The sequence below is a fragment of the Dendrobates tinctorius genome, unplaced genomic scaffold, assembly GCF_039654945.1.
Source record: "Dendrobates tinctorius isolate UK_male_01 unplaced genomic scaffold, ASM3965494v1 ptg000032l, whole genome shotgun sequence".
Taxonomy (NCBI): Eukaryota; Metazoa; Chordata; class Amphibia; order Anura; family Dendrobatidae; genus Dendrobates; species Dendrobates tinctorius.
In genome coordinates, this window is record NW_027361700.1 from 7,872,761 (window position 1) to 7,894,320 (window position 21,560).

The following is a 21,560-nucleotide window of genomic DNA, read 5'->3' on the forward strand; positions in this document are numbered from 1 at the left end:
CCAGTAACTAAATTCCTGACACAATCAATCAGTGAGGACGCTCCTAAATTAAGAAAATGCCTCATAAGCAAGTATGGGTTGAAATAAGTAATTAGACAGACTCAGGTGTGTGGTGTAGATACGGAGATCCATGTATGCTAGATGAATACAAGGATGAACATGTCACATGTACTAAATTAATATCTGGGGTGGAAATACCATGGTACATAATAAGGGTAGAAATAAACAGTCAGAGTGGAGATACCTGGGGTGGTCCATGGTCCAAGTGCAGCACACACCCCGACGCACGTTTCGAAACTTGTCCTTCAAAGGCCAGCAATCCCCACATGTTCATTGGCTGTCAAAAAAATGCCAAACGTGGTGAGCTGACTTTCCCTATCCTATGTTATTTTATTATTCACCTCTGATGTGACTTTGAGTGGCCAATGCACTGGACCCCCCCAACCAAATTATTGTATCACATAAACTTAACGCAAAGTGGAATGATTTTTTTTTTTGCACTGAAACACTGTTGGCAATCGCAGGGTGCTGATGGGGTGATTCAGATTCTTTTGCTACCCATCTGGACATCGCTATTGACAGCGGCAACTACGCAGTTAAACAGCCATCATTGGTGCTGCCATTGTGCTAGGTATAGTTTGCAGCTGACATATACTTATTTCTAAGTGCCCTAAGTGGGCGGTCATCACCATGCTGCCGTGGTCCCAGCATGGCTTCTTTCACCAGGGAAACCCTCCATATTGGAGACATACCTGAAGCAGTGTAGTGCAATCAGATCGCCACTTACAGTTACTAACCTGGAAGCTGGAACCTGATTGGCTGGTACTGAGCTGCTCCACCTCTTACCTGCCTGTCTAGTACCTCAGTATATTATGGGTCTCCGGATCCATGGCCGCTGCTGGCCGTGCAGACACGCCTAACAACACCCTTTAGACTCTAGAAGTGCAGCAATTTAGACAGTTTAACTGAATGCACGTAAACGTGATGACGTATGTGCGCATTCCTCCTACACGTCGCCTGTATGTTTAGAGTGACAAGTTGTGGTGACGTAGGCGATTGTCGGGCCGGAAAAGTGGAGGCTTCTGCACGCTGGAGGCTGAGATGGCTGCGGCACTAGCCATGACGTCGCTGTCTCCGCAGCTGTCGGCTCAGGAGGATGCAGAGCAGCGGGATGGGGCCGTAGAGGATGGAGAGTCCGAGGTGTTCATGGCGGACACGCACTGCTCGGACCTGGCGTGGCGACAGAACGAGCAGAGGAAGCAGGGCCTGTTCTGTGACATGACTCTGGTGTTCGTCGGAGGAGGTCGCGAATTCCCCGCTCATCGCTCAGTGCTGGCGGCGGCCACGGATTACTTCACCCCGCTGCTGTCCGGACACTTCCAGGAGTCACGCTCGGGCCGGGTGGACATGAAATGGAGCGCGGAGCCCGGGCCGGATCTGGAGACTGTGGAGGCCGTTATTCAATACATGTACACGGGGCAGATCCGAGTGTGCACTGGCAACGTGCATGAGGTGCTGGAGCTGTCTGACAGGTGTGTGTGTGTGGGGGGGGAGGGAGCCGTCTGACGAGTGTGTGTGTGTGTGGGGGGAGGGAGTCGTCTGACGAGTGAGTGAGTGTGTGTGTGTGGGGGGGGGGGAGGGAGCCGTCTGACGAGTGAGTGAGTGTGTGTGGGGGGGGGGGGGGAGGGAGTCGTCTGACGAGTGAGTGTGTGTGTGGGGGGGGGGGGGGGAGGGAGCCGTCTGACGAGTGTGTGTGTGTGTGGGGAGGGAGCCGTCTGACGAGTGTGTGTGTGTGTGTGTGTGGGGGGAGGGAGTCGTCTGACGAGTGAGTGTGTGTGTGTGTGTGGGGGGGGGGGGGGAGGGAGTCGTCTGACGAGTGAGTGTGTGTGTGGGGGGGGAGGGAGCCGTCTGACGAGTGTGTGTGTGGGGGGGGAGGGAGCCGTCTGACGAGTGTGTGTGTGGGGGGGGAGGGAGCCGTCTGACGAGTGAGTGAGTGTGTGTGTGGGGGGGGAGGGAGCCGTCTGACGAGTGAGTGGGGGGGGAGGGAGCCGTCTGACGAGTGAGTGAGTGTGTGTGTGTGGGGGGGGAGGGAGCCGTCTGACGAGTGAGTGAGTGTGTGTGTGTGTGGGGGGAGGGAGCCGTCTGACGAGTGAGTGAGTGTGTGTGTGTGGGGGGGGAGGGAGCCGTCTGACGAGTGAGTGAGTGTGTGTGTGGGGGGGGAGGGAGCCGTCTGACGAGTGAGTGAGTGTGTGTGGGGGGGGGGAGGGAGCCGTCTGACGAGTGAGTGTGTGTGGGGGGGGGAGGGAGCCGTCTGACGAGTGAGTGTGTGTGGGGGGGAGGGAGCCGTCTGACAAGTGAGTGAGTGTGTGTGTGGGGGGGGGAGGGAGCCGTCTGACGAGTGAGTGGGGGGGGAGGGAGCCGTCTGACGGGTGAGTGTGTGTGTCGGGGGGAGGCGGCTGACGGGTGTGTGTGTGTGTGTCGGGGGGAGGCGGCTGACGGGTGTGTGTGTGTGTGTCGGGGGGAGGCGGCTGACGGGTGTGTGTGTGTGTGTCGGGGGGAGGCGGCTGACGGGTGTGTGTGTGTGTGTCGGGGGGAGGCGGCTGACGGGTGTGTGTGTCGGGGGGAGGCGGCTGACGGGTGTGTGTGTCGGGGGGAGGCGGCTGACGGGTGTGTGTGTCGGGGGGAGGCGGCTGACGGGTGTGTGTGTCGGGGGGAGGCGGCTGACGGGTGTGTGTGTCGGGGGGAGGCGGCTGACGGGTGTGTGTGTCGGGGGGAGGCGGCTGACGGGTGTGTGTGTCGGGGGGAGGCGGCTGACGGGTGTGTGTGTCGGGGGGAGGCGGCTGACGGGTGTGTGTGTCGGGGGGAGGCGGCTGACGGGTGTGTGTGTCGGGGGGAGGCGGCTGACGGGTGTGTGTGTCGGGGGGAGGCGGCTGACGGGTGTGTGTGTCGGGGGGAGGCGGCTGACGGGTGTGTGTGTCGGGGGGAGGCGGCTGACGGGTGTGTGTGTCGGGGGGAGGCGGCTGACGGGTGTGTGTGTCGGGGGGAGGCGGCTGACGGGTGTGTGTGTCGGGGGGAGGCGGCTGACGGGTGTGTGTGTCGGGGGGAGGCGGCTGACGGGTGTGTGTGTGTGTGTCGGGGGGAGGCGGCTGACGGGTGTGTGTGTGTGTGTCGGGGGGAGGCGGCTGACGGGTGTGTGTGTGTGTGTGTGTCGGGGGGAGGCGGCTGACGGGTGTGTGTGTGTCGGGGGGAGGCGGCTGACGGGTGTGTGTGTGTGTGTGTGTGTCGGGGGGAGGCGGCTGACGGGTGTGTGTGTGTGTGTGTCGGGGGGAGGCGGCTGACGGGTGAGTGTGTGTGTGTGTCGGGGGGAGGCGGCTGACGGGTGAGTGTGTGTGTGTGTGTGTGTGTGTCGGGGGGAGGCGGCTGACGGGTGAGTGTGTGTGTGTGTGTCGGGGGGAGGCGGCTGACGGGTGAGTGTGTGTGTCGGGGGGAGGCGGCTGACGGGTGAGTGTGTGTGTGTGTGTCGGGGGGAGGCGGCTGACGGGTGAGGGTCTGTCATGGCAACAATGACAGCTGTCACCCGTCTCCATATCCAGAGCTGCCACAGTACTGGCCATGAACAGATCGCCCCAAATGCTTTCCCGTCTGAATCGCTGGAATTATCCCATCAGATTCTGTGCGTCCTGAACACAATTCTTTCAGATTTGAATTGCTTTGAGAAACCATTTACACACGTGGTCAAAATTGTTGGTACCCCTCGTTTAATGACGGAAAAACCCACGATGGTCAGAGAAATAACTTAAATCTGACAAAAGTAATAATAAATCAAAAATCTATGAAAATGAACAAATGAAAGTCAAACATTGCTTTTCAACCATGCTTCCACAGAATGTGGTCAGAATGTGTCCACTAATTAGCATCACAGGTGTCGACAATCTTGGAATCAGTGATTGTACTGTATAGAGGGCTACAGATACTCACTGTGCTGTTTGATGACATGGTGTGTATCACACTCAACATGGACCAGAGGAAGCAAAGGAAAGAGTTGTCTCAGGAGATTAGAAAGAAAATTATAGACAAACATGTTAAAGGTAAAAGTTATAAGACCATCTCTAAGCAGCTTGATGTTTCTGTGACTACAGTTGCACATATTATTCAGAAATTGAAGCTCCATGGGACTGTAGCCAACCTCCCTGGATGTGGCAGCAGGAGGAAAATTGATGACAAATCAAAGAGACAAATAATATGAATGGCAACAAAAGAGCCCAGAAAAACTTCTAAACAGATTCAAGCACAAGGAACATCAGTGTCAGATCGCACCATCCGTCATTGTATGAGCAAAAGTGGACTTCATGGGAAAGGACCAAGCAGGACACCGCTGTTAAAAAAAACAAAACACACACAAAAAAAAAAAAGCCAGACTTGAATTTGCCAAACTACATGTTGACAAGTCAAAAAGCTTCTGGGAAAATGTCCTATGGACACATGAGACAGAAATGGAACTTTTTGGCAAGGCACATCAGCTCTATGTTCACGGACGGAAAAATGAAGCATATCAAGAAAAGAACACTGTCCCTACTGTGAAACATGGAGGAGGCTGGCTCTGTTATGTTCTGGGGCTGCTTTGCTGCATCTGGCACAGGGGGTCTAGAGTCTGTGCAGGGTACAATGAAATCTCAAGACTATCAAGGGATTCTAGAGAGAAATGTGCTGCCCAGTGTCAGAAAGCTTGGTCTCAGTTGCAGGTCATGGGTCTTGCAACAGTATAATGACCCAAAACACACAGCTAAAAACACCCAAGAATGGCTAAGAGGAAAACATTACTACTCTGAAGTGGCCTTCTATGAGCCCTGACCTAAATCCTATTGAGCATCTTTGGAAAGAGCTGAAACATGTCATCTGGAAAAGGCAGCCTTCAAACACGAGACAACTGGAGCAGTTTGCTCTTGAGGAGTGGGCCAAAATACCTGTTGAGAGGTGCAGAAGTCTCATTGACAGTTACAGGAATCGGTTGATTGCAGTGATTGCCTCAAAAGGTGCAACAAAATATTAAGTTAAGGGTACCATCATTTCTGTCCAGGCCTGTTTCTTGAGTTTAATTTTTTTAATAATTCTGTGGAAGCATGGCTGAAAAGCAATGTCTGACTTTAATTTGTTTATTTTCATTTTTTTATTAAAAACTTTTGTCAGATTCAAGTTATTTCTGTGACCATTGTGGATTATTCTGTCAGTAAACGAGGGGTACCAACAATTTTGACCATGTGTGCATGTTTGAAGGTCTCCCCAGACCCCATAGCATAATACACGGAGGAATGGGTGAAAAAATAAGCAAATAATCGCCTGTCCTGCCCCCCACTAGGTCCTCCTCCTTCCTTACAGTCAACGTTAGCTCTTTGGCTTTTCCGACACTACCAAGTACTCAGTAACGGGATGTGTCCTCTACGACTAGTGTCGGTATTGCCAAAGAGATCAGACTGTGGGGAGTGAGGGAAGAAGAGCACAGCTTAGTATGAAGGTAGCTCATTGTTATTGTAACCCCCCCCCCTTCTTGCTCCTATTATAATTTGGTGGTCTGGGACAGACCTCGTACAGGTGAGTATGCTTTTTTTTTTTTTAATACTTCTGACCCCTTCCCAGCCCTATAAAGTAGCCAGTAAAATGGCAAAACAAATTTGTTTAGTTATGAAACAATATGTTCATTTGTAGTCCACAATACAGAGACTAACCAATAATTACTTAACACCATCATGTATGACAGAGTAATATAACACTCGCCAACATCATATGGATCAAAGTCTGTAACTCAAGTAGTACAGAAATATAATTTAGGCCGGGGTCATATGAGTGATTCTTTCATACGAGAGAATTGGGCCGATTATACTAATGACACTTAGCACAAACTCTGTTAGCGACTGATCTGAGTGTCTCTTTAGTGTGATTCGATTATCTCGCATGAGAGATTCATATCATAGAGATTAAGTTCTCTGCACCTATCTCCTCCGTTGTCTGTGCCCGCGTAAATCGGACTGCACTCGGATGTCCTCCAGGTACAGTCCGAAGTGTTAGGCTATGTGCCCACATTGTAGAAATGCTGCGGATTTGTCCGCAGCATTTCCACAACTCCCCCCCCTGCGTGTAAAACACATGCGGAATTCACATGCATTTTCCCGCAAAACAAGCGTTTTGAAAGCGTTTTTAGCTTGCAGAATGCTAGCGCCTTTCCAAGCAATTTGAAGCATCAATTGGAAAAGTGATTGACAGGTTGGTCACACTTGTCAAGCATAGTGCTTGACAAGTCTTACCAACTTTTTACTATTGATGCTGCCTATGCAGCATCAATAGTAAAAGAATGTTAAAAATAATTTAAAAAAAAATAAAGTTATACTCACCTCCTGGCGGTCCCCGTTCTCAGTGGTGATCCCGGTCCTCAACATTGCTGCCGGTAAGTTCCGTTCCCAGGCGTGCTTTGCGAGAATGACCTTTGTGACGTCACGGTCACGTGACGGCTACATTATCACAGGTCATTCTCGCAAAGCACGCCTGGGAACGGAACTTGGCAGCGCCGCTGATGAATCTGGGGGCTGACAGAGGGTAAGTACAGTGCGTTGCGAAAGTACTCGGCTCCCTGGAACTTTTCCACCTTTTCCCACATACCATGCTTCAAACATAAAGATACCAAATGTAAACTTTTGGTGAAGAATCAACAAGTGGGACACAATTGTGAAGTTGAATGAAATTTATTGGTTATTTTAAATTTTTGTGGAAATTCAAAAGCTGAAAAGTGGAGCATGCAATATTATTCGGCCCCTTTACTTTCAGTGCAGCCAACTCACTCCAGAAGTTCTTTGTGGATCTCTGAATGATCCAATGTTTTCCTAAATGGCTAATGATGATAAATATAATCCACCTGTGTGTAATCAAGTCTCCGTATAAATGCACCTGCTCTGTGATAGTCTCAGGGTTCTGTTTGAAGCACAGAGAGCATCATGAAGACCAAGGAACACAACAGGCGGGTCCGTGATACTGTTGTGGAGAAGTTTAAAGCCGGATTTGGATACAAAATGATTTCCAAAACTTTAAACATCTCAAGGAGCACTGCAAGTGATCATATTGAAATGGTAGGAGTATCACTGCAAATCTATTAAGACCTGGCCGTCCCTCTAAACTTTCCTCTCAAACAAGAAGACTGATCAGAGATGCAGCCAAGATGCCCATGATCACTCTGGATGAACTGCAGAGATGCAGCCAAGATGCCCATGATCACTCTGGATGAACTGCAGCGATCTACACCTGAGGTGGGACAGTCTGTCCATAGGACAACAATCAGTCATACATTGCACAAATCTGATCTTTATGGAAGAGTGGCAAGAAAAATGCCATTTCTCAAAGATATCAATAAAAAGTGTTGTTTAAAGTTTGCAATAAGCCACCTGGGAGACTCCCCAAACATGTGGAAGAAGGTGCTCTGGTCAGATGAAACCAAAATCGAACTTGTTGGCAACAATGACAAACGATATGTTTGGCGTAAAGGCAGCACAGCTCATCACCCTGAACACACCATCCCCACTGTCAAACGTGGTGGCAGCCTCATGGTTTGGGCCTGCTTTTCTTCATCAGGGACAGGGAAGATGGATGGAGCCAAATACAGGACCAATCTTGAAGAATACCTGTTGGAGTCTGCAAAAGACCTGAGACTGAGATTTGTCTTCCAACAAGACAATAATCCCAAACATAAAGCAAAATCTACAATGGAATGGTTCACAAATCAACGTATCCAGGTGTTAGAATGGCCAAGTCAAAGGCCAGACCTGAATCCAATCGAGAATCTGTGGAAAGAACTGAAAACTGCTGTTCACAAACGATCTCCATCCAACCTCACTGAGCTCGAGCTGTTTGCCAAGGAATAATGGGCAAGAATTTCAGTCTCTCGATGTACAAAACTGATAGAGACATATCCCAAGCGACGTGCAGCTGTAATCGCAGCAAAAGGTGGCGCAACAAAGTATTAAGTTAAAGGGGCCGAATAATATTGCATGCCCCACATTTCCACAAAAAATTTTAATAACCAATAAATTTCGTTCAACTTCACAATTGTGTTCCACCTGTTGATTCTTCACCAAAAATTTAAATTTGGTATCTTTTTTGTTTGAAGCATAATATGTGGGAAAAGGTTGAAAAGTTCCAGGGGGCCGGATACTTTCGCAAGGCACTGTATATCCCTATTTTTTATTTTAATTCTATTTTTAACAGGAATATGGTACCCAGGGCATGGAGGACAGTCTCCTCTCCTCCAGACCCTGGGTACCATCTGCACATGAAGCGCCCACTTTACACATGTGGCTATGCCCACCATGCGTAAAATGAGCGTTTCAATGCAATCCTATGGCGGCGGAATCGCTGCAATTCCGGTAAGTTAATGAACATGCTGCAGATTTTTCCGCTATGCGATTCCGCAGCGGTAAAATCCGCAGCATTGACACAGCAACTGCGGAATCCCATAGGATTGCATGGAATGCGTTTTACCTAGCGGCAGAAACGCATAAACGCAACGTGGGCACACAGCCTTACATGCACTCATAGACTTGAATGGGTGCATGTGCATAACTCACAGCATGCTGCAATTTTTTTTTTTTTTTTTTAAATTGTGCAGAATCTGCAAGAGCAATGAACAGCAGATCTGCACTGTCCCATGGTACAACATTGGTCTGAATGCTGTCCGATAGAACATCAGATAGCACTTGTCCGATGAATACGCTTGTGTGAGTTACCTCTTATAGCTCTTGCTGATAAAAACACAACAAAAACAAACAGCTGCCACAACCCGGGCTGTGGAGTCGGAGTCCATTTTGGTGGTGTTGGCGTTGGAGTCTGTGTCATGGAAATTGAGGAGTCGGAGGTTTGGCTTACCGACTCCACAGCCCTGGCTACAACTCTATAAAACCCCTTAGGACAGTGTGATCACATATACCGTAGATGTTACAAGCTGTGACTAAGTTACTAATGTACTGAATATCAGTTGGATATCTATTCAGTCCCAATTAGTGTGAGAATCTCCCCATCATGGTCTTGTGTAAATCCAACACTGAGATATTGATCCAATAAATACCCACCATACAGAACAGCTCCGAGCACTTCACATCCTGCTTTGTCTTTAACCCCTTCATGACCAAGCCTATTTTGACCTTAATGACCAGGCCATTTTTTGCAATTCTGACCAGTGTCCCTTTATGAGGTAATAACTCAGGAACGCTTCAACAGATCCTAGCGATTCTGAGTTTTTTTTCCTGACATATTGGGCTTCATGTTAGTGGTAAATTTAGGTCGATAATTTTTCCGTTTATTTGTGAAAAAATCAGAAATTTGGCGAAAGTTTAGAAAATTTCACAATTTTCAAATTTTGAATTTTTTTTCTGTTAAACCAGAGAGTTATGTGACACAAAATAGTTACTAAATAACATTTCCCACATGTCTACTTTACATCAGCACAATTTTGGTAACAAAATATTTTTTTGTTAGGAAGTTATAAGGGTTAAAAGTTGACCAGCGATTTCTCATTTTTACAATAAAATTTACAAAACCCTTTTTTTAGGGACCACCTCACATTTGAAGTCACTTTGAGGGGTCTATATGGCAGAAAATACCCAAAAGTGACACCATTCTAAAAACCACCCCTCAAGCTACTCAAAACTACATTCAAGAAGATTATTAACCCTTCAGGTGTTTCACAGGAACTAAAGCAACGTGGAAAGAAAAAATGGACATTTTAATTTTTCCAACAAAAATTTTCTTTTAGCATCAATTTTTTCATTTTCACATGGGCAACAGGATAAAATGGATCCTAAAAATTGTTGGGCAATTTCTCCTGAGTACACCGATACCTCATATGTGGTGATAAACCACTGTTTGGGCGCACGGCAGGGCTCAGAAGGGAAGGAGCACCATTTGACTTTTTGAATGGAAAATATGCTGAAATATTTAGCGGTTGCCATGTCGCGTTTGGAGAGCTCCTGTGTGCCTAAAAATTGGAGCTCCCCCACAAGTGACCCCATTTTGGAAACTAGACCCCCCAAGGAACTTATCTAGATGCATAGTGATCACTTTGAACCCACAGGTACTTCACAAATTGATCTGTAAAAAAAAAAAAGTACTTTTTTTTCACAAAAATTTTCTTTTAGCCTCAGTTTTTTCATTTTCACATGGGCAACAGGATAAAATGGATCCTAAAATTTGTTAAAAAATTTCTCCTGAGTACACCGATACCTCATATGTGGTCATAAACCACTGTTTGAGCGCACGGCAGGGTCCGGAAGGGAAGGAGCACCATTTGACTTTTTGAATGGAAAATTAGCTCCAATCGTTATCAGACACCATGTCGCGTTTGGAGAGCCCCTGTGTACCTAAACATTGGAACTCCCCCACAAGTGACCCCATTTTGGAAACTAAACCCCCTAAGGAACTTATCTAGATGTGTAGTGAGCACTTTGAACCCCCAAGTGCTTCACAAAAGTTTATAACACAGAGCAGTGAAAATAAAAAATATTTTTTTTCCTCAAAAATGATTTTTAGCACACTATTTTTAATTTTCACAAGGCTAACAGGAGAAATTGGAGCACAAAAGTTGTTGTCCAGTTTGTCTTGAGTACGCTGGTACCCCATATTTGGGGGGGAACCACTGTTTGGGCACATGGCAGGGCTCAGAAGGGAAGGAGCGCCATTTGACTTTTTGAAATGCAAATTACTTCTAATCGTTAGCGGACACCATATCGTGTTTGGAGAGCCCCTGTGTGCCTAACCATTGGAGCTCCCCCACAAATGACCCCATTTTGGAAACTAGACCCCCTAAGGAACTTATCTAGATGCATAGTGAGCACTTTGAACCTCCAAGTGCTTCACAAAAGTTTATAACGCAGAGCCATGAAAATAAAAAATATTTTTTTCCTCAAAAAATTATTTTTTAGTGCGCAATTTTTTATTTTCACAAGGGTACGAGGATAAATTAGACCCCAAAAGTTGTCCAGTTTTTCGTGAGTACGCTGGTACCCCATATGTGGGGGTGAACCACTGTTTGGGTACATGTCGGGGCTCGAAGGGAAGTAGTGACATTATGAAATGCTGACTTTGATGGAATGGTCTGCGGGCATCATGTAACATTTGCAGAGCCCCTGATGTACCTAAACTGTCGAACCCCCCCACAAGTGTCCCCATTTTGGAAACTAGACCCCCCATGGAACTTATCTAGATGTGTGGTGAGCACCTTGAACCCCCAAGCGCGTCACAGAAGTTTATAACGCAGAGCCGTGAAAATAAAATATTTTTTTTTCCTAAAAAAAAAATGAATTTTAGCCAGCAAGTTTTTTTTTCATAAGGGTAGCAGGATAAATTGGACCCCAAAAGTTGTTGTCCAGTTTGTACTGAGTACGCTGGTACCCCATATGTGGGTGGGGACCACTGTTTGGGTACACGTCGGGGCTCGGAAGGGAAGTAGTGACATTATGAAATGCTGACTTTGATGGAATGGTCTGCGGGCACCATGTAACATTTGCAGAGCCCCTGATGTACCTAAACTGTGGAACCCCCCACAAGTGTCCCCATTTTGGAAACTAGACCCCCCAAGGAACTTATCTAGATGTGTGGTGAGCACCTTGAACCCCCAAGCGCGTCACAGAAGTTTATAACGCAGAGCCGTGAAAATAAAAAATATTTTTTTTTCCTCAAAAAAAAAGATTTTCAGCCAGCAATTTTTTATTTTCACAGGGGTAGCAGGATATATTGGACCCCAAAAGTTGTTGTACAGTTTGTCCTGAGTACGCTGGTGCCCCATATATGGGGGGAACCATTGTTTGGGCACACATAAGGGCTCGGAATGGAAGTAGTGACGTTTTGAAATGCAGACTTTGATGGAATGGTCTGCGGTCGTCGTTACGTTTGCAGAGCCCCTGATGTGCCTAAACAATAGAAGCCCCCCACAAGTGACCCCATTTTGGAAACTAGACCTCCCAAGGAACTTATCTAGATGCCTGGTGAGCACTTTGAACCCCCTAGTGCTTCACAGAAGGTTATAACGCAGAGACGTGAAAATAAAAAAAAAAAAAATTTCCACAAAAATATTTTTTTAGCTCCCAATTTTTTATTTTCCCAAGGGTACCAGGAGAAATTAGACCCCCAAAGTTGTTGTCCAATTTTTCCTGAGTACGCTGATACCCCATATGTTGGGGTAAACCACTGTTTGGGCACACGTCGGGGCTTGGAAGGGAGGGAGCACCGTTTAACTTTTTGAACGCAAAATTGGCTGGAATTAATGGTTGCACCATGTCGCGTTTGGAGACCCCCTGATGTGCCTAAACAGTGGAAACCCCTCAATTCTAACTTCAACCCTAACCCCAACACAGCCCTAACCCCAACACATCCCTAATCCCAACCCTAACCCCAACACACCCCTAATCCTAACCATAACCCTAACCACAACCCTAACCCTAATTCCAACCCTAATTCTAACCCTAATTCCAAGCCTAATCCTCTTTCCAACCCTAACCCTCTTTCCAACCCCAATCCTGTTTCCAACCCTAACCCTCTTTCCAACCCTAACCCTCTTTCCAACCCTAACCCTAATGGAAAAATAAAAATAATTTCTTTATTTTATTAGTTGATCCTGCCTATGGGGATGATAAACGGGGGGTTTATTTACATTTCATTCTATTTTGATCACTGTGAAAGTGATCAAAATGAATGAATGGAAATTGGAGCCGGCGGGCGCACTGCGCATGCGCCCGCCATTTTCCAATATCGCACATCGCCGCTGTCATTCAGTGGCGGGGGGCAGATCGCCCCCGTTAACGGGTGGGGGGTGGGGGGTCGGATCGCTGTCAGCAGCCATGTCCGATGCTACAGCAGCGTCGGACATGGCTGGATTGTAATATTTCATCAATTTTCATTGATGAAATATTACTATCGCTCTGATTGGCTGTTACACTTTTAACAGCCAATCAGAGCGATCGTAGTCACGTGGGGCGAAGCCACGCCCCCTATGCTGAAGAACAAAACCCCCGGTATCTGCGGGTCGGGTGACCTTTCAGTGACCTAGGTCACCCGACCCGCGGGGGGGCTTTAAAGTCATGACGCCACATAGGCGTCACTGGTCAGATTTGTACCAGGTTTCATGACGCCTATGTGGCGTCATTGGTCGTGAAGGGGTTAAAGGATATTTCTTTGCTTATTGAGTTATCTTTTATGATGTACATGATGCCGGTGAGTGTTAGATCAAAGGAAACCTGTCATATCCTCCAAAAAACACCATTTACCTACAGATAGAGGGGAATCTGTAGGTAATCAGAGGTAAAGTCATGTCAGGCTGAACATGCTGGAGCAGCGACTGCAGCATCTGCTTCCAATCATCGCTCACTATATACTCTGTGTGCCATATAAATGCACGCCCTGGCACATTGTCTGTGTCCAAACAGACTGTCAATGTGCCGAGGAGTGTGTACAGCGTTCTTGCTGTATAAAGTAAGCAATGACTCTAACCAATACCTTCATAACTGGAAGCGAGTGGCTGAAGGGAGACTAAAAACTTAATTTTCTCTCTGTAGCCGCTGCTCCAGTAAGGGAGCCAGAGATGGTTTTTAACTATATTAACCTGCTGATTAACACAACGGCCCTGATCCATCAAAGCTTTTATGGCGCAAGACTGCCGTTGTGAGCTTGTGTTGCGCAAGTCTTGATGAATTTGCCCCTATATTTGCAAGTAAATAGTTTTAGGACATGAGTTTCCCTTTTTAAATGGGTTGTCGAGAACTATTTTCTTTTTTTTTCTTTTTACTGTGGGCCTAAAATTTAACAGGCAGGTAGGTGCCTTTGTTATCCACTACCCGGCGCCGTCTCAGAGCAGTCACTGACTGCTCCTGTTGGCGATTCAGCTGCTCCACATCAACACAGCAGCTCTCCTTCTGGGGCCTCTCTGACGACGGGGCGTGAGTGCTGACGTTATGCTGACAGGCAGTGGGGATCCGGCTGTCGATCGGCATGACGTCAGCAGTCACGCCTTGTCAACGGAGCGGAAGATTAGCCGCTGCGCTGCCAAGGAGATGCCAGTAGTCTGTGATCACTCTGTGCTGGCCGAGGTTGACGTTGAGCACAACATGCTTGATAGTTAGAAACTACCTGCCTGATAGTTCTTAGGCCAATAGTATAAAAAAAAATAGCCCTGAATAACCCTTTTTTTATTGTTCCATAAAAGTGAATGTTCTGTCTGTAATGGGAGCGTTCCTCTTGTCGTCCTCACGTTGATTGATGAGCTGCCATCAATCACCATTGAGAGGCGAGGGCAGGCTGGGTTACCATTTCCTTTGTAAATACATCAGGTTCATAAACAATGTGTCCAGTGTATTCTTTGATTTCTTCTACTAGGCAAAGGGACCCCCCACGCCCCATTTTCTTCCATCCAATCGTGCAGGTTTTGGACTTGTCCGCATAAAACTAACTTTGACGGAATGTTTGTCAGCTATTTATTTTAGTTGGTATACTTATATATCCACCTGCTGACTTATATTGAAGGAAGAAAAAAAATCCTGAGCCACTTCCTCCTAGCCATACTTGTATATATTTGTATACCGAATTCTCATAAAAGTGATTTAAATGACCGCTACAGCTAAAGTCATAAAGTGCCTCTTTAAGAACTGGAAGGCAGTAAGATATTATATTGAAATGACTTATTTAACTCCTTTATGACCGGAGTTTTTTTTCAGTCTTGCGTTTTCGTTTTTTGCTCCCCTTCTTCCCAGAGCCATAACTTTTTTATTTTTCTGTCAATATGGCTATGTGAGGGCTTATTTTTTGCGTGACAAGTTGTAATTTTCAACGACTTCATTGGTTTTAGCCTGTTGTGGACTCGAAAACAGGAAAAAAATTCCAAGTGTGGTGAAATTGCAAAAAAAGTGCATTCCCACACTTGTTTTTTGTTGCCTTTTTTGCTAGGTTCGCTAAATGGTAAAACTGAACTGCCATTATGATTCTCCAGGTCATTACGAGTTCATAGACACTAAACATGTTTAGGTTCTTTTTTATGTAAGTGGTGAAAAAAATTCCAAAGTTTGCTAAAAAAAATTGTGCCATTTTCCGAGACCCGTAGCGTCTCCACTTTTCATGATCTCTCGTTGGGTGAGGGCTTATTTTTTGTGCACTGAGCTGACGTTTTTAATGATACCACTTTTGTGCAGATGCAATCTTTTGATTGTCCGTTATTGCATTTTAACGCAATGTCACGGTGATACCAAATATGTGGTGATTTAATATTTTTTAAACCTTTTTTTAACTTTTGGCATGCTTAAATAGCATCCATGGGAAACTAGAAGCTGCGATAGCCCGATTGGCTCTGCTACATAGAGGCAATGCTCAGATCACCTCTATGTAGCAGCATTATTGTACTGCTATGTGCGCCGACCACAGGGTGGTGCTCATAGCAATCCGACATCAACAACAATAGAGGTCTCAAGGAGACCTCTGGTTGTTATGCCGACGAACCGATGATCCCTGATCACGTGACGGGGGTCGGCGGTTCGCGTGTTTTCGGTCCAATGGCTGGAGGCATGCGTTAAATGCCGCTGTCAGTTTGACAGCGGCATTTAACTAGTTAATAGGCGCAGGTGGATTGCGATTCCACCCACACCTATTGCGGGCATTTAACTAGTTAATAGGCGCAGGTGGATTGCGATTCCACCCACACCTATTGCGGGCACATGTCAGCTGTTCAAAACAGCTGACGTCCCAGTTTTGATGCGGGCTCACCGCCGGAGCCCACATCAACGCAGGGGTGCTGTCATTGGACGTATTATTCTGTCCGATGGCAGTAAGAGGTTAAGATACCGATGCACCTTCTAAGGTTTTCCTCTGCGAAACCGCTTAAGAAAAAAATGGCAATGTTTTTCCTGTAGCGGCTTTGCTGGCGCTTTTGTTTTTTTGCATCACATGGCGACTTTTTTTTTTTTAACTTATGTTTTTATTTTTATGTAGTTTAACTTGTTGTAAGCCTCCCCATGAATGAACATGCTACTTCTAACCACTTCTCGATTTCCAAACCTTCAAGCGACTGAAAAGTAACAAAAAATTGAAACGTGCACAGCTACTGTATGTCTTTTTAACATTGCTGTGCACTATGTTCACTTTTGACAGTGGTTTTTAAGGCGCAATCTGCCTGACAAAAGATGCTTTATGCCAATACCCAAATGGCGTTGTATAGATCTAGAATGTTTTTTGTCCTGGAGCAGCAATTTGAACTGACTTTGGATTTTTGTAATGCTTTTATTTACTTTTTTATTTATTTCACATAATGTGGAACATTTCAACATTTACCGTATATACTCGAGTATAAGCCGACCCACCACTAATTTTGCCACAAAAAACTGGGAAAACTTATTGACTCAAGTATAAGCCTAGGGTGGGAAATGCTCCATAGATTATTCCCCCATATGCTGCCCCCATAAGAAGCTCCATAGATTGTTCCCCCATATGCTGCCCCCATAAGAAGCTCCATATTGTTCCCCCATATGCTGCCCCCATAAGAAGCTCCTTAGATTATTCCCCCATGTGCTGCTGCTGCTGCATGTAAAAATAAAAAAAAAATGACATACTCACCTCTTCGTTGCTGGGTGTCAGATACTCACCTGTCCTGCGTCCATGGCTGCTCACCGCTATCTGCCACGTCATCAGTCAATGACGTTCAGAGTGCAGGGGGCGCGACGCGCACTAATCACGTCACCGCGCCCTCTGCTGTCTGAAGTCACTGACGGATGACAGACAGCAGCAAGCAGCCATGGACGCAGGACAGGTGAGTATCGCTATACTTACCTGTCCTGACGCTGTCGCTTGAGCCCCCAGCTTCTCCGCGCTCTCTCTTCCTGCGTTCAGCGGTCATGTGATACCGCTCATTAAAACTCATGAATATGCGCATATTCATGAGTTTTAATGAGCGGTACCACGTGACCGCTGAAGGCAGGAAGAGAGAGCGCGGAGAAGCTGGGGGCTCAAGAGACAGCGTCAGGACGGGTAAGTATGACCTGACACCCCCGCCCCCCCCCTCTCCCTCCGACCCCCCGGTGTATATGACTCGAATATAAGTCGAGAGGGGGACTTTCAGCCCAAAAAATCAGGCTGAAAATCTCTGCTTATATTCGAGTATATACGGTAAATACATTTTTTTTGTTTTTTGTGGATTCTCCCTATAACTGATTTTGGCATATTATCCCCAGTTACAGGGCAAATTCAACCTTCTAATTGCACTTCTGAACTGATCTACTGTAAGGGTATCGCTAAATGGTCGCTAGTAAGCTGTCAAACAGTCAGATTTACCCCTGGACGCAGCAACGATCCAGCAATCCGTATAACGACCTCGGCGTTCGTTAGGACCTTGTCACTCAGCAGCGATTCTGACGACTCCTGCCTGCGTCCATTGTTGTGAGTTCATTTTCCCCTTCGTCACTGAGGTCTGGTGAACTCCCTATTCTGGTAAAGGAAGGTAATGAGCCTGATTATCAGGCACCTGAGCCTAATGATGATGACTGGCTGAGTGGAGTCACGGACTGGATATAAGGCTGCCGACGCCCTTCTGCCCTGCGGGTGATTTCTCTGTGGACTTCTAGGAGACCAGTCTGATTCCTGCTCCTCTAAAGCTAAGTTTTCTGCTTTGCCTGTTAGCATTTGTGTTTTGTTTTTGTTTGCCTTGCTTTTCTGGATTCTGCCATTCCCTGCTGGGGTGAGCTGAATCTCCTTTTGCCTGTTGCTCTGTCTTCAGAATATTCCTGAGTACTGACATAGCCTTTTTGAAGCCTAGCGTCTTCAGGGCCTTTTTCACTGTCAGTTTGTTGGCTCTTATTTTCATAGGGTTTTTCTCGGATTGCAGACAGCAGCCTTCCTGTCCTTTCCTATCTAGTTAGCTTGGGCCCCGTCTTTGCTCAGTCTATCTTTTTGTTGGTGTTAGTGTTCTTTCTTCTTGCTTCACCGTCATTATATGTTGGGGGCTGCCTTTTGCTTTGGGGTCTGCTCTGGGGCAGTTTAGATTTCCCTTTCCGTCTTTAGGCTATATAGTCCTCCGGCTGTGATCGAGGGGTCTAGGGCATCGTAGGAACCCCCCAAGGCTACTGCTAGTTGTGTTGATAGGTTCAGGGGTCTGCAATCCGATAGCTGCCAACTTCTCTGGTTTTCTGGACTTAGCTAGCATTTCTGTTTTTGCCTCCTACGGTGACTCATTCATAACAGTCCATGATTTGAGGTCGCTCGTCGGTGTCAAACACAGCGATGCGCACTGGCCAGCGGGACACCAGCGATCAAAAAATGGCCCAGGACATTCGAGCACAATCAGCGACATAGCAGCGACCAGGCCCCCGCTGCGAAGTGTCACACGTAACGAGGTCGCTGTTGCGTCACAAAATCGGTGACGCTTCAGCAATCTCGCTAGCGATCTCGTTATGTGAGACGGGGCCTTTAGTCTAAGACCTAGCAGCTTCTGCTTTCTCCTTGCACCTACAGAGCACATGATCTTTGGGTCTGGAGAAGGAAGCGGTTTCTCTTTTTCCTGTACTGTTTACAGAGCGCTCATTCAATGCTGTGTATACCGTGATCAGGAAGGCAGAGTAAGTAATAACACATCTGTCCTCTCTATTGGGAGTCTGGCTGTGTTTGGTAGCCAACGCTTTGCTGCTTACTCGCAGTGACATTCTACAATGTTTTGCAGAGTTATATGCAGACCAACATTTTCCGATGTCGGGAAGACTGCAGGCCAGTTAATAAGGAGGAGTAACCGGTTCGGTACAAGAGAGTACTTAGAAATTATTTAGTATTTATTAAAATAGACATTTCATGAGGGCTCACAGCCTCTTTAATATATTTCACCAGTGTAATCTAACCTCTTCTTTTTTTTTTTCTTTCTTTTCTCTTTTTCTCGCTGTTTAGACTTTTGTTGCTTCGATTGAAGGACTTCTGTGGAGAATTTCTGAAGAAAAAGCTCAATCTTTCGAACTGTGTTGCTATTCACAGTTTGGCTCATATGTACACACTGAACCAGCTAGCTTTGAAGTCAGCTGACATGATTCGTAGAAATTTTTACAAGGTCATCGAGGATGATGAATTTTATACACTTCCATTCCATCTTGTTAGAGATTGGCTCTCCGATCCCGAGATTACGGTAGATTCCGAAGAGATCCTCTTTGAGGCCATTCTAAAATGGATTCAGAAAAATGCTGATGAAAGGGAGAAGTATTTTGAGGAATTGTTTAAGCTCCTTCGACTCTCTCAAATGAAACCCACTTATCTTACAAGACATGTGAAAGCTGATAGGCTGGTTGCTGCAAATGATGCCTGCTTGCAGTTGGTTGCTGAGGCTGTTGAGGGCCATGCTTTGCGATCAGAAAATGTACAAACTGGAAACCTGCAGTCATTGGCCACCCACATGACGTCGTTGCCACGATTTGGCCAGAATATGGATGTAATTATGGTCATTGGAGGCGTTTCGGAAGGAGGAGACTACTTAAGTGAATGTGTTGGCTATTTTATTCATGAAGATCGATGGGTGAACTTGCCTCATATTCACAATCACCTCGATGGACATGCAGTAATGGCTACAGATGCTCATGTATATGTGGCTGGCTCCATGGAACCTGGGTTTGCTAAAACTGTTGAGCGATACAATCCAAACCGAAACGTTTGGGAACAAGTATGCAACTTAATCACTCGAAAACATTCCTTTGGCCTTATGTCTGTGAAGGGCAACCTGTATAGTATTGGGGGTCATGGCAACTTTAGCCCAGGCTTCAAAGATGTCACTGTCTATGACCCTGAGCAAGATAAATGGCAGATCTTAGAATCTGCACCCAAGATTTTACGTGATGTGAAAGCTGTTAGTGTAGAAGATCGTTACGTTTACATAACTGCTCGCACACCGGTTGACAGTGATAATGAAGATGGCCTTAGAACAATCAACTGTAGATATGACATAGAAAGTAGTCGATGGCAGGATATTGAGTCTTTGCCACTTCTGGACAATTACTGTGCATTCCAGATGTCAGTTGCATGCACCAATTTCTATAATACTGCCTCTTGCTGTCCTAAGAGCTACTCTGTGACTGTGGATGAGGCTCAAAGTAAAATTTCTAGGCAAGTCTCAAATGAAATTCTTGAGAGCTTGCCACCAGAAGTTTTAGGCATAGAAGGGGCAGCTATCTGCTACTATAAAGATGATGTTTTTATTATTGGGGGTTGGAAGAACAGTGATGACATAGACAAACAATACAGGAAAGAGGCATACCGCTATTGTGCTGAACGCAAGCGCTGGATGCTGCTCCCGCCCATGCCTCAGCCGCGGTGCCGCGCTACAGCCTGTCATGTGAGAATCCCATTCAGATACTTGCATGGGACACAGAAATACCCCATGCCCCCTAACTTGATGTGGCAGAAAGATAGAATTAGACAGATGCAAGAATTGCATCGGCACACTATGAATTTGCGGCGCACTCCTCGATCCCAGATTGAATGCTAAATCCATATTCTCCAATGCTTTTCCAGTATCTTTTTAGATGCAATTGCACATGAAATGAGTTTTTTCTTTTTTTTAACTTTGTATAGTAAGTTTCAATGCTTAACATGTTTACATAGTTCATTAATAAGTGTGAGTGCCATATTTAGGCTCTGAGTCTGATTTTTGTGAGGATAATAGTGCAGCATGCAGCTCTATTCCTCTAAAAATGAGAGAACCTGCCAGAACAGATTACAAGTAATTGGGGTCTGATGATGGTGACTGTTGTATGAAAGATCCTGCTCTGCATGAATTTCCTATTCCTATGATGGTACAAGACAGTGAAATTGTCAGTGCTGATGTCAACTGAGCCTTAGCATGTCAGCGTTCACACTTCAAAATGTGTATATTGATTGACACAAGATGTTGTGCATAAAATGTACTTATCTAGTCTTACCTGCCGGAACAGATGAGCGTGTATATAAAACATTCCAGTTAGCAGATCTTGGCCAAACTTGAAGTGGTTAATTTTGTTAATAGTTTTTATTGGCAGCAGGTAATTTGATAACGAAAAATAAAATTATAAATGTAATTGCAGATTGGATTTTTGTGAAAATTTAGTGTTGCCTTAGGACTATAAACATGCTTGGTAATGGCCTGTAGTTTGATAGTTTTGCAAAATGATGGCCGCCAAAACAGGTTTGCTTTGATATTTGTTAAAGTTGTACCTTTCAAAAGCATTCCTTCTTAGTTTGCAGAGTTGAAATGTTATTTTAAAAGCTTCATTTACATTCCTAGAATTTTTTATTTCTCTACTCAGAAGTTTGTGTAGGATAAACTTCTGTTTAACCAAAAGGCTTGTAGATGCATAAAATAATAAATGAAGTGGTTACTCATCCTTCCTGGCCCCAGCAGTGCCTCTGGGCTGCTGCTCTGATCCTTGGTAGTAGACTGCAGTGGTCATGACCGCGCACGTGACCACTACTGAAGCCAATCGTTGGGCTCAGCAACTTTGCCGATATAGATGGCATGACTTGCTTAGTCCAGTGATTGGCTGTAGTCGGTT

General features: G+C 46.1%; 1 protein-coding gene across 1 annotated transcript; it reads left to right on the forward strand.

The window, feature by feature from the left end:
* Positions 1-990: 990 nt before the first annotated feature.
* Positions 991-21,086, forward strand: KLHL11 (kelch like family member 11). Its single transcript, XM_073572375.1, has 2 exons — positions 991-1,532; positions 18,937-21,086. The coding sequence occupies exons 1-2, from the start codon at positions 1,102-1,104 to the stop codon at positions 20,516-20,518; spliced, it is 2,013 nt and encodes a 670-aa protein (XP_073428476.1). The 5' UTR covers positions 991-1,101; the 3' UTR covers positions 20,519-21,086.
* Positions 21,087-21,560: the final 474 nt, after the last annotated feature.